The sequence below is a fragment of the Mchenga conophoros genome, linkage group LG10 (assembly GCF_057382185.1).
Source record: "Mchenga conophoros isolate Kocher_MC1m ecotype Shallow Benthic linkage group LG10, M_conophoros_male_GT1.1, whole genome shotgun sequence".
Classification (NCBI taxonomy): domain Eukaryota; kingdom Metazoa; phylum Chordata; class Actinopteri; order Cichliformes; family Cichlidae; genus Mchenga; species Mchenga conophoros.
The window spans coordinates 15967774-15981468 of record NC_140535.1 but is presented as its reverse complement, the minus strand read 5'-3'; the positions used below and the strand labels follow the sequence as shown (position 1 = coordinate 15981468).

The 13695-nt window shown below is 39.0% G+C and overlaps 1 protein-coding gene across 1 annotated transcript in view; it reads right to left on the bottom strand.

Annotated features, from left to right (window-relative positions):
- Window positions 1–215: 215 nt before the first annotated feature.
- The window catches only part of LOC146565586 (sodium/potassium/calcium exchanger 3), a 32814-nt gene continuing 19334 nt past the window's right edge, over window positions 216–13695 (bottom strand). The window contains exons 7-17 of the mRNA XM_085288829.1: window positions 13289–13363; window positions 13174–13199; window positions 9432–9485; window positions 9184–9326; window positions 8919–9085; window positions 8605–8842; window positions 7350–7516; window positions 7093–7207; window positions 6880–6992; window positions 6664–6729; window positions 216–6062 (exon numbers count right to left, since the gene is read on the bottom strand). Of these exons, the coding sequence (XP_085144955.1) occupies window positions 5952–6062; window positions 6664–6729; window positions 6880–6992; window positions 7093–7207; window positions 7350–7516; window positions 8605–8842; window positions 8919–9085; window positions 9184–9326; window positions 9432–9485; window positions 13174–13199; window positions 13289–13363 (1275 nt within the window). The 3' untranslated portion in view covers window positions 216–5951. The remainder of the gene's footprint in view (window positions 6063–6663; window positions 6730–6879; window positions 6993–7092; window positions 7208–7349; window positions 7517–8604; window positions 8843–8918; window positions 9086–9183; window positions 9327–9431; window positions 9486–13173; window positions 13200–13288; window positions 13364–13695) is intronic.

Here is a 13695-nt window from a genome sequence, read left to right as displayed (position 1 = left end):
TTTCTCCAGAATTCACCTTCAGTTTAGTTCTCAGTTAAATAAGTGGCCAAAAAGTTTGGCCGTTGCCCAGTTTCCTTTCTGGTTTCCTCCATTAGACGCTGGTCACCACACTAAACCTTTTCCCTTCTAGACGTCCAGTGGGACTGACCACGTAAAGTGGCACCTTCATCATTTTGCAAATCACTGCTTCTTAAAAGAAATGTTAAGAAAATCAGTTGTTATTGCACTTTTTTTTTTTATTGCACTCAAGATACAAGAACAGTCTTCTATGATCCAATACAATCTCTATAGCAGTAAATTTGTAGCCTAAAATATCTTCTATTTCCAACATCACAGCAGAATAACCAGAACATTGTTTTTAATTTTTTTTTTTATTTTGCTTTTTTGTGGTGAAACCACAACAAGTACTGCAGCAAGTCGAGCTGTTCTGACGCTGCTTATTATGAGGTGTGTATCAGGAGCTTACAGCGGAGTGAAAAAAGACTCTGGTGTCACACACTGCTTTAAGTAAACTGCTGGCAAAACAACAAATTTTGATGGATGAAGGATGGAGATGATAGGAAAAAGTTGAATGCAATCATTACCTGATATTCTGTGCTCATATTGGCAATCAAACTTTAAGTATAGTGATACTCAGACTGTGGGGTTGGCCACTTTATGAGGCAAATTTTCACCCAACATTTTATCTCTGTTTGCCTGTAGTGGCTCTAAGATGAAGGCTTACCTATACCTTTTTCCATCTTAATAATAATAATAATAATAATAATGGATTAAGATATTGAGTTTGGAAAACATTACAAACAACAAATCATTGCCCTTATAAATATCACCTGTTTCTGAGTTTTAGTTACATATTTGTCCCTCCTGTGTGAAAAGAACAAAGATCTTCATCATGGCTCTTCACACACTAACTTTAAAAGTTTGAACTGCACAAAAATTCTAACGTTAATGTCGGCCAGTGACGTATTATTTACTGATATGCCAACAAAAGTGAACAACGCCAGTGTTGGCCAATGAATATGCAATAGCAGCTTAATATGTCAGCAATTATTATGATGATTCATTTCTATTTTTTAAAAAAAACAACACAAAGTTTCAGCATTGAGTAAACGTTTCCCTTTCATTGTGAGTGCTGCACAAAAACAGACCTCTGAACCTCGACTGCACTCCACCATCTTTGGAACCTGCTCATTAATTTGACAAAATATCAAAGCAAATCGATCTAAAACCGGACTTTGATAACATGCAAGACTGTTGCTGTGATCTGAAATATACAGTTAAGCCCATAAACATTTGGATAATTGACACTTTTTGTAATTTCACCTCTGATGTAAAATCCACTGTGGTGCTGTGAAAACGGTCTAGATGTGATTAAAACGCAGATTTTAGGCTTTGATTCAACAGGGTTTTCAACAGTTGTGTTTATAAATATTAAAAGGATTTGGACAGCAACATTTTAAATAGAAAGTTTGTTTTTAATACTTGGATGAAAACCCTTTGCAATCAATGGCTGGCTGAAGTCTACAGACGTGGTCGCGTACAGAGGCATAATTACAAAAACAATGTCATCATCCAAAATCATGCACACCTAACTAGTTAAAAGTCAAAGTAAAAAGTCTAATAGTCAATTAAAGTTAATTAAAAATAAGCTTCATTTGCCTCCACTGCAGACAACCAACTAAACAACTTGGCAGAGATAAAAGAAATTCACTGTTTTCTGCTCACAAATTTCAAAATTCTCACTGAATTTAAACCTGTAAATAGGAGCGTCGTCTTCTTTGCTCTCTTACGTGAAGTCCAGCCGTGTCAGTGAATCAGCCACGAAACAAAAGATTACCACCTTAGAAAGGTCACTGAACGCACCGGCAGAGCGCGCATTCGTTTCCATTACAATAACTCATAATTAACTTTACATCATGTATTTAAAAAATATATTTAAAAACACCACAAAACTAGTCTCTGTAGGACATTCATTATTGTAAAACTATGTAAATTATTTAACATTTAAAAACAGTAAAAAGTATTGTCCAATAGACAAAGATAATAATTGTACAGCCATTTGAAGGAAGAAAAAAAATCACCTGGATCCCTTTGCTGGAACATTTAAGATTTGAATTCACACAACAAGCTGAAAGAGGACAGTTTGTCCATCAGAAACCAACAATTACACTGTGTATCTGAGTATATATTGTTTAACACAAAGCGATTTTTGACACAATAAATACACAGCAGACGCGTCTCTGCGTGTGCGCGCTGTTTTGTGTCTATCCTGATCGGCTGCTTTGCTGCACAATGTTCCACCAAAGTGACACGATCGCATAAAACGTACAAGAAATACAAACATCGATAGTCGTACCTAAACGTGACGTTTCACTAGTAACCTGCACATAAAGTCATTAAAATCTGTGACACTGATATTTTTATATATATTAGATTTCATAGTAATAAGACCTCAAAACGAAAAAAAAAACCCCAAAACAAAACGTAGTACTACTGCTACTCTTTTTACTTACAGTAAGCTGCAGCAACACGTGCTCAGAATCAGGCAAAATTTTCAAAATATTGTGAAACTGTGCATTTCATTTCGGCTGTACTAAAAACAGTCTGACGCATGTATGGTTTCCTGTGGTGCAGGACTAAAAAGTACCCACTTTCTCGTCTGACGTGCTCTGCTGTAACTCAGTGCCAGCTGCTACATTTGAATGCATGTAAATATTTTCACACAAACGTCAGCTACATTCAGAAAACATTCCAGCAGAACCAGGTTCTGCTGGAAGTTCCTCCCTAATAAAAGGGAGTTTTTCCTTCCCACTATCGCCATGGCCTTGCTCATATGAGGGGGGTCACCTGATTATTGAGGTTTTCTCCCTATTATTGTGGGGAAAGAAACATATCTTATTCCGTATGATAAAGACATTTTTCTGTACTGTATGCAGAGTAGGATTTTTACTGTTGATGCATTATTTTTGCCCTCCATCCAAGCTGTGTAAACCTTTCTCAGCCGCTTTGATTTTTGTAGTCAGAAATAAAATAAAAATACTGAATTCCTGCGTGAAAATATGTGGATTCAGTATCAGACACAGGTCAGTAAAACGAACCCTCCCAGAAACCATTTGTCCTTGTTGCAATGGTGAAGTCAGCTAGGTAGTGATGTTGTCATGCATTAGCTTGGCTGAATTACCACTGAAAATCTAAATAAATGAAAAGGGTAGAACATGTAAATTTGCTGTATTACTATTGCTCTAAAATGAATGGAGAACAGTGTGATCTGAAATCTATCCAGTAGAAATGGGAAAGATTTGCAGATTTTTCTGCTCTTAGGGTTGCTAACATGTATCGCCAAATAAATCTTGGTTGGTGCTGGACTGGATCAGCTGGGGGGAGGTGATTGGTTGTTGGCCCTTTCAATGTGCCTGCAGGAGTCTCATTAAGAGTAGAGTTTTTGAAGAGATGCCCTCAGAGTGCGCCAACCAAAACTCCAGATCAATGGCAGTTTGTCAGCATTTCCACATTGACAAGTTGCACTTATACACCTCTATATTTCAGAGAAAAGTATTTACGTGTTTTCTGCGTTTTCTTGACCGATTTAGTTCTGAGTTTATTTTCAGACTAAATACAGACATAAAAAACTGTACTAAGAGCTTAAGAGATTAATACTTTGCTATAAGTTATATTGGAGTTTATGGTTGTTTTTTTTTTTAATTTTATTTCAAATTAGCGATGAACGGATATTTCATGACTCCGAGTCCTGGACTATAATCCAGGATTAAGGGCTTGAGTTTTTAGTTTTACAACGATAACTATCTTTGTAAAAGATAGTTACAAAGTTACACTTTGTAAAGAAGTTACACTTCTTAGCAGGAGTAACTTGTACAAATCTAAACCTTTTCATTGTTCTATAATTATTAATATAGCTATAGCTAACTTTTGTACTTAGTCCTTATGTAAAATTAGCAAGTCAGCAAAGCCTACTAACTGGACTGAATTATTTTCATACACTGCTTGAGAAAATAAAATGAGTGAACACTTAATCGCCCCAGTATGACACAGAGTCATAAACATAAACCACCGTGAATCTGCATTGGTGCAAATGAAAGTGACAAGTGCAGTGGAGATGAATGGCTACCCCCCATGACGGCTTTTTTAGATTTGCTTTTTCTAGTTTTTTCTAGTTTCGCTTTTCTGCTAGACTCCTTGTTAGTAGTGTTAGCATGTGATGGTACCTGAAGCCCATTCAGGCTATACATGGGGCTGGTCTGTGAGAACAGGTCCCACTAAAGGAGACCAGGGCCACCTGTTTCAGACAGCTTGGTCAGAAACATGCAAGAGTAACCCATTGGAGGTCATTTGCAGCGCTCTAGAAGTACTCTTCTTCCTCATTGTATACAGGAGAAGACAGCAGTTTTGTAGTGCTCTCTCTCTCATGTAACAGCCTACTTCCTTCCTTACAAAAGCATCAAACGATGTGTCATCCTGCTGAAGCTGGACAACCCGTAAACCTTGAATGCAACTGCAACTACTGTGACAAGGAAGTTGGCAAAAGGCGAATCCAGATAAAAAATCAGTCAGGAGAGAGTCAGGAGAGAGAGCTGCTCTTTGGGGGTCATCATCTTGTTGTCACTTTCATTTGCACCAAAGCAGGTGAAATGTATTCGCAGTGATTCCTAACTGGACAGAGCAACAGACCAGAAGTTTAAATGACTTTGTGTTACACTGAGATGAGCCAGTGTTGTTCTCAGACATGTAACAATGACTAGTTTGCAACTGAAGGACTTAAACTGTCTTAAACCCCAGAGGAACTTTCTTTTAGGCAACCAGCACCTTAAAGTAACGCAGAGTAATAGTAGACTCTTTCTACCTTCATGATCGAGCAGTGATTGAGTATCTTGCATTTAGCTATAAATGGCTTACACTCATGTAGCATTTTATGTTTTAATGAGCAAGGTTGTCTTTCTGTCACACGTACACTTCTTTAAATCTGACCTTATCTGATTTGATTGTTTTTTTTCTTTTAATATTCTTTTAATATTACAGTTTTGTAAATCATGTGGCAACAGTGTCAATACTCTTGTCCATGTTTACGACTGGTCATCTGCAAACACAGTCCCTCTCACATGAACTCAGTCATTGCTAATTTAAAAAAAAACAAACCCTGGGTTGACTTTTCTGAGTTAACCTTGTCAGATTTATTGGCTTTTCTGATGTTAGGATAACTGAAGCCAGATAAGAAAACATCCCTTTTAAGGTGGACTTGCTTCAGAACCCAGGCCTTTGGTGCACCTCATCTCCAAACCAATTTAAAATGTTTTTTAAAGCAATTTAGCAAATTAGTCCACAGATGACAAATTTAGCTGCCACGTGACCTAATCATGAGCTTCATCCATCACCTGAAAGCAGAACAGCCAATCATCAGTCTAGCACCGACCATAAAGCTTTTATAATTGCACGTTAGCAGGAAAGGAAAGCAGAGTGGCTGCTGTAATACTTACACAGAAAAACAAAAATTCAGCTCAGTTCTCTGTACAATTATCATCAAAATATTGGCCATTAAATAACCACACCACTGTGCAACAACAGCACTTCAACATCTTTTAAGTTACATAACTTGTTTGTGTTTTTTTAAATATCACTAAAGGCCCAACAGATCTGCTGCCTCCATCTGCCACATTCCTACATTTTCTGCTAGATCACCCAATTTAATACCGAAAGACTGCTTTTAAACACTCCACTGTACAAGAAGGACAAAAAAAAAAGCTAAAACGTTTTGTGTAGTTGCATGTGTACAGTATCACCCTAACAAGTCCCACTGAGTTGCAGAGGAATTAATAAGAGGAATACATCAATGCCGTCACTTTTTTTCACTTTTTTTGGCTTCAGGAAGGAGGACGTGTGGTAGAAAGGTAGATACTCAGCATGGCGTCTGAGTTGGGTTGGCCTTTGACCTGTAAGCCTCACATCTGCCCAAAGAGGATAGAGCAGAGCAGGAAGATGGCATAGAGAAACATGAGACCCAGACCCAGCCGACGGTCCAGTCTCCAGTGGTTCAGATGAACACTCAGCACCTGCAAGCAGATGCGGAGCATGCAGACATGCTGATCAGGGACAGAATTGCCAAGGGTCCATTTATTTTAAATAAAATTGTCTTTAATGTATCTACCTTTTTAGTTTAGTTTTCGTTTAGTAAAAAATACATAACTGGACAGCTTTCTATTTATATACGTTTCAACCCCAAGGGGGCAGTGCAACATGTTGCAAGCTTTGCTCTCCACCACATCCCGAGGGAAACATCTGGTTCATTAGCTGCAAGCTGCTCCACATGTTTGCCAACTTTGTTAGTGTGGCAACTGGTGCCGAGCACCCAATGCACAGCTGATTTAATAGAGTTATTTTGTAGCCTAACAAACACACACTGGTGAGTGTATATTAAGTTTGCAGCAATGTTGCAAACCAAAACACTCAAAGAGCCCCAAACCTGGCTGAATGATCTAATAGCATTATTGATTCGTATGACTTTAAATCTGTTTGATATAGAAATGTACTGGGTGGGATTTTTTTAAAAACCCAAATTTAGCAGAGCTCTCTGCTGTACACTTTATACTGGTTACACCTCTCTGAACATCACCTATATATCTGTGCAACCTTTGGTATTTAGCATTTACTTACTGTCAGAAACACAGACGCCAGCAGCAGGATGACAGAATATACAAGTCCTTTATTATTTATGGATATCTGTGGGAAAGAAAAACATCAGTGTTATGACCATCAAGCAGAAGTGAGAAGCTGCAAAGCTTCGCTCTGATAACTCGCACAGAAAAATTAGTAACCCGGGAAAGAAAGAAGTTTGAAGAGGTGTTACATAAAGATGAATGTGAGCATTACTATTGATCCGTGGTCCACCACAAGTGTACGCAAAGCCCAGGGGAAACCCAAACCCAGCAGGATGTCAAAGATATTGCTGCCTACAGAGTTGGACACTGCCATGTCCCCCATGCCTGAGTAAAGACAGGAAAAGTGACAGAGAAATGCTTAAGTACTTGCCTCACAAAGAGACATAAAAATGAAAGAGAGAGACATCACGCAGGACACATTTACCTTGTCGAGCTACAATCAGACTCGCCATGCAGTCAGGCACGCTAGTCCCTGCTGCCAGGAAGGTTATGCCCATGATGTAGTCTGGGATGTCTAGTGTGAAGCTGATGATGGTGACCTGATAGAAACATATAGAAAATATTAGGATAAAGTTATCTTACTGGTCTATAAAACAAACCAACATGCAGATGTACATCACATCAGTTTCAGCAGGTGTCTGAGAATACAAGAGATACTGTAGACAGAAGACCTGCTCTTACCATCCACACCATGAGGTAGGAGAAGACAGCGATCCATAAAGTGGAAGCCACAAAGGTGACCATGAACCAGCGGTGCCAGCGTGGCAGAATGCAGTTAGGCACAGTGCAGTAGAGCAATAGGCCCAGAGGCCATGTGATCACCCACTTTACCCGCGCACACCAGCCATCTGTGATGAGACAGCATTTGGACTGTATCAGCAATCAAGGGGTTAACATGATAGAGGAGTAAGATCAATTTAAGGCAACAATAAACTGACAAATTCTAGCTATATTTATTGAAGGCTGTTCAGAGGCCAGCGAAAGCACAAGTAATCCCTGTGACTACTCTTGGGGCTTCATGATATCCTTAATGTGATTATCTAAGGTGCACAGCTCTCTGTCCACCCCGCCTGGCGTTTAAACCTCCTGTTTTTAAGGGGCAGCCAATCAGAAGAAAGTTGATTTAGAGGCAGGGTGGCCTTAAACAGGCAGGAGGTAAATGGGTAAACTCGGGGGCTGCACAGAGATGAATAAGGATTATTTTTAACCTTGAATCGTGCAGCGCTTCTCTAGTAGAGCAAAAGACTATGGAGTAAGAAATGAGCATTATAGCACAATCATCAATCAGCTAATCAATCAAATCATTATATCGAACTTAGAAGCAACAAGTGTTATTACACATTAAAAAATGAACAGAAAACCAGCGAGAGCTTCATGTGGAAAACTCTTTTTTATTGCTGAGGTATATAGTTAAGGGCCTCCCTTAGTTATGCTGCAGTAGGCCTAGGCTGCTAGAGGCTTCCCATGGTGCACTGTGCATTTCTTTTTCACTCACTATGTGTTTATACACCACTCTGCATTTAATTATTAGTTATCATTAACCTCTGGCTCTCCTCCACAGCGTGTCCTTGTCCTGTCTTCTTTCCCTCACCCTCAACAGTCAGCTCAGATGGCCACCCCGACCTGAGCCTGGCTCTACTGGAGGTCTCTACCTGTTAAAAGGGAGTTTATCCTTCCCACTGTTGCCAAAGTGCTTGCTCATAGTGGATCGTCTGACTCTATATTATTGTTACTATGTTACTAATAATACTGAGTTATCATTGTAGCGTCTTTAGCTTACAATATAAAGTGAGGCAACTGTCGTCGTGATTTGGTGTTAACGGAATTGAACATTTGCTTTTTGAAAAGGAAGCAAATGTTTATGAAGTCCTAGCCCTATTCTAGCTCATCTTATGTATCTGTTTTGATTATACAGTCTAAAATATACATTCCTCACCTGGAATGCGCACTGGACTGAAAATCCCATCTTCATCGTCATCTTCATCTTCTTGCTGGCACACCTCGGCCCCTGGCTTGTCTCCTGACTCTGTGTCGACCATGCCGGGTCTCCCGCCTCCGTTCTCCAGACTGCAGGAGGCTGTCCTCTTCAGACTGTTGCTGGTGGACCCCCCTCTTGACCCGGGTCCGGCCTCAACGTCCCGTTGATTTTTTGAAATACGGAGCAGTCTCTGTCTCTGCGGTCGAAAAAGATCATTTAGAAATTTTTTTTTCTTGTGCGCGAGTGCGTCACAGTATGTGAGCATTAAATACCTCACTGATGAGCATGCGTCCGGCCATGGAGAGCCTGGTGCGGGGTGAGAAGTGGGGGGTGATCATAATCCGCAGGCCGGCCTCTGAGAATGACAGTTTGTGAGGGTTGAGGATGAGAAGCTCATCTACCATGACGACTGGAGAAGCCTCCTGACCATGGGCTTGGCCTGTGTATGAGATGTTGCCAATGAAAAGCACAACATATAAAACTACTTCATTCACACTCGACATACAAATCATTTAAAAAAACAAAACAAAAACAAACCTTTGTTGAGAAGCACCATAGATGTGTTACACGCCGAGGTGTCTTCTCCCAACTTGTTGTCTCGCCGTTCTTCTGATCGGAGGCAGCACGGCCTGATGCTCCTCAACCGACGTGTCACAAACACAAAAATCTGGGAGTTGAACCTGTGACAGAGCAAACCACCATCTTACACCATCCAAGTATTCTTACAACTCACACATATGGAGCTTTACTGACTGATGAGGAGGTTTTGTCTTCAGGAAACTTACTTCATGATGATAATGTAGATTCCATACATCGTCATTAGCAGTAAGGACTCCCACCTGCACAGTGAGCAGAACGTTTATGTGAGTCTGACCTTCACAGAATCAGTGTGCATTGGGAACAACTTGGGGTTCAGTATCCTGCCCAAAGACTGGAGCAGTCAGGGATTGAACCATCAGCCTTCCAATTAGCAGAGGACCTAAGGCTAAGATTGAGCTCGTAATGCTGCACACTGCATTTTTCTGGGGGGTTATTCCATCTGTATTTCAAATGTGAACAATAACGTGACTATTTTTTTTATTCATATTGGGAAAATGATGGAGAAAACACCTTTACAAATACTTCATATAATACTTATGGAAACTTTGAAAAAGAGAGATTTCGTACCCGAGGAGGACTATCACACTATTTTCAGATGAACATGTTGTGTGTGTTTTATTCCACCTTTAATATCCCTGAAATCCTTCACTTGCTTTAACTCTTTAAAAAAAATCTCAAGCTGTAATAAAACTCTGTGGTTTCTACAGACCTCAAAACCTGCTGCCAGAGATGCCACATACAGATTTCAAACTTTCTATGTTAACTACACTCCAGGGAGTCCATATTATCAGAGCCACAGTCTTAGTATTAAGTGATATTAAAAACCGAGGACCAAATTCAAGCAGTCGAGCCATTTTTTATGATGGAATTTAAATATCCCTGCTGAATAAAATGCTATGAAAGCATCTATAATCACTCCTACTTTCATCCCCATCCCCAAGTTCTTCTTCTTCTTCTTTCTTTTTTTTTTTTTTAGAAAACTAATGACAGTATTGACCTCAAACTCTCCAGAATTCCTAATAAGAATTCCCTGAATTTTTGTTTTCCTCAGCGTGAAAAGTCTCTTGATAAATTGAGAATGACCCTGGATCGCTTTGTTTAGTTAGGATAATTTAATTAAACAGAAACCGCTTAAGTCTATCCAGCTCTCTTGACCACACTTCCTCCTCTTCACTGATTGGTTTGTGTTCTTCTTTGGTCACCTTTTATTCACAGTTTCACTCTGTCACAGTGTAGCAGTTCAGTCTTGAAATGTATTTATTTATTTAATCTTTTTTTAAAGATAGAAATGTGGGACACATTTATCTTTTATGTTTCCCCTTTTGTTTGAATATTTATAACTATAATTTATGTATTTATTTAGAATGGATGGATGGAATTTTGCAAATTTAAGCTTTTAACTGTAAATTCAGGCTTTTATTCATTTCCAACACTTTGATCAGATGCCCATAATGAAAGTCACCTTTGTATTCTGAACCTCTGAATTACCAGAAACCACCAAAAACATGGCTTTAAAAGTCCATTATCATCCAGATTTTACCTACAGTCATTTGAACTCAGTAACATAGGAGCGCCCTAAACCAACTTCTTATAGTCTCTTATAGTTTGTAGTTGAGTAGTCAGTTTTGCTCAGAGAGATTCCAAACTCAGTGAGGTATCCCAGAAGCATCTGGACAGTGGCCATGACAGTAGCAGATCTTCTAAATACTAAGAAGGGGTACTTCAGTGCTTCCTGTAATGCCTCCTTTAGCAGAGGAGACACTTGGGCATCATTTATTAAATTGCAATCCAAAGTGATGGAGTGTGCAAACAAACATCCAACCTATTTTCCATTTCCATTGCCATACTCTGCTGATATGTCTCAAGCATGCTCACTCATCCAGGGAAAGATACCCTGATAAAGTTAATTCTGTTCACCTGACTGCAGCTTCTGCTTCTTCGTTGAGCGATGAAAAGTTTCTCCCACTGAAAACATTAAATCTGGATAAAGTGAATCAACTTTCTCGAAACTAATAAAAATGTTTTCAATCTGAACCTTCAACAGGTTCTTAAACCCACACATGAGCTATGAACATTACAACATGAAGGTGGAGAAGATCGTAACTTGGATAAAAAAAAAATGCATACAAAATAAAGTACAAGAACATATGAGTAGAGAAGACCAGCAACTAATCTCAATTAGTCATCCTAACACTGCATTTCTCTTTTGCTAAGTCCTTATGAATTCCCCTTCATATCTTTCCTTGACCTCATGGCTTTTCCCATAAAGGTCAAAGAGAAGTGAAGTGTTTTGTGAATGATTTTCTTATATAGGGATATAAATGTAGTTGAAATATATATAAAAACATCAACACAAAACAAGGCAGTTCAGAAACACTGTCACAGATTGAGTCATACAAAGCAATTTTTAAAATAAGCATCTAAACGTCTAGTACACACTGTCCAGTTCACTTCAGGTTATGCATGTTTTCTCTTTGTCTTTGAATATGAATTGACTGAAACTGTCCCATTGCTCCTTGGCCATCTCTATTTTTTACAGCTAAGCCTTCACAACATAACTTCTCCACATCGCTGCCACATTTTCACTGTCACAGTTTGAGATTCTTTCCAAAACCTGAGAATTAGTCAGGCACGAATCCCTAACCCGACCCTCAATAGGCCCGCTGCATACTTATTCAGCTGTGGCATGACACCACTGTCTCCAAGGAGACACAGTGTTGGTGATCTAGGCAAATCACACTTCAACAATCGTAAAGATGTCTTCAAAACAGAAAAACCTTTGCACACTCGCGTGCATGCACATAAGTGCCTCTTTTTGTCTTACATTCCCAGCATATAGCATCCTTAATTAAACCCGTTTTGTTTAATTGAGAAGGATAACAGTAAATTATTTTATATTGGATAAAGTTACTTCTACTTTCCCTGATTTGTGAATAAATAAAGCTATGACTGACAACAGTGAAATGGACACAGAAAGCACAATAAGTTCAGTGTGCTGCAGTCTGCTCTGTCCTTTCTGAACTACTTTGAGCACTAGGATGCCAGTGAACAAGTTCAAATACAATCCGTACCAACAAACAGGACTGACAGTAAAAGACGCAGCTGCAAACAGCGGTGAGGTAAAATACACCAAGATGGCCTCGGTTTGGGACTCAATAAACAGCCTGCTATATATCACGAAGGAATTCAGCACCACAGTGGACATTAGATCCTTGAATAAATCTACCCTTTCAATAAAATCCCAACACAGTGAACAATGGAAAGCTCTTTTACTCTAAAGGTCTTGGGAAGAGAAGTAGGCATCCAGAGCGGGAAAAAAACCAGCTGTAAAGGAAGAGTTACACAAAAGAAATCAATCTAACAACCAGTATCAAATCAATCTTACAAATAAGCTGCAAATGACTGAAATGAGTGCCACTGATGGCATAAACCTCCAAAGGAAATCAATCAAAATTAATTTACTAACATTTTCCTTTCCTGCCTCTGATTAGAAATATTTGTTCAGATGTTACTATTTTTCAAGAATAAATCAGAAACATATTGATTTACCACAGTCCGTTATCACAGCTATAACGCTGCCATTACTAATAATAAAAAGTAATACAAATCACTTGAGGAATGAGGTTGTGACATCATTTAGAGCATGAAAGAATGCGCTTTAAATTCATTTTTTGTGACATTTACAATTCTCGTCATCAGTAAACCGCAAACGAGGAATAAAATCATGTCAACAGGAACGTCAGCTCCTGTTGCAATCCAACCCATTTAATCCGATTCCTGACAGACTTTTTAAACACGCCGAGTCTCAAACTGAGCTCATTTATACAAGCAGTGAAAACAGTGTAAAGTACTGGCTCACACAAAAAAACAGGGAGTTAAAAATTTCTTAAAACAACCTTTAAAAATGAAAAAGCTGTGTGGACTCACCAGACAACTGTGGCATCATAGATGACCTAAGGAGAAAGAAAAGACAGTTTAAAAGCAAAAAGGATGACACGGAGCTCAGAGGAACTACTCTTTATTGTTTAAATGTGTATCTCACCATGATGAGAGTCAGTACTGACAGGATGTAGTAGGAGGAATCTCTAAAGAGAGACCACCATGTCAGAACCACTGTCTGTGGAGAACAGATACTCTTGTTACAATATTTTATTATTCATTATTCAGAGCTGCGCATGAACAGGTTTCTTCTATTGCAATGTCTTCTATTACATTTTATTAATTTCAAAGCCAGATTAAATGAAGGTTCTTTACACCAGTTTGATAAGTTGCTTTGTCCTGAGATGACCGCGCTCAGACTAAACCCCTCTGTTTGGCAGTGGAGTGGAAAAAACTGTGGAAGACTGAGCCTTTAAAGCAGTCTGAGCTCATTTGAAACTTTAATAATGTTTAACAAACACATCACCACTGTAGCAATATCTAAAAGCACAACAGTTTCCCTTTAAACAA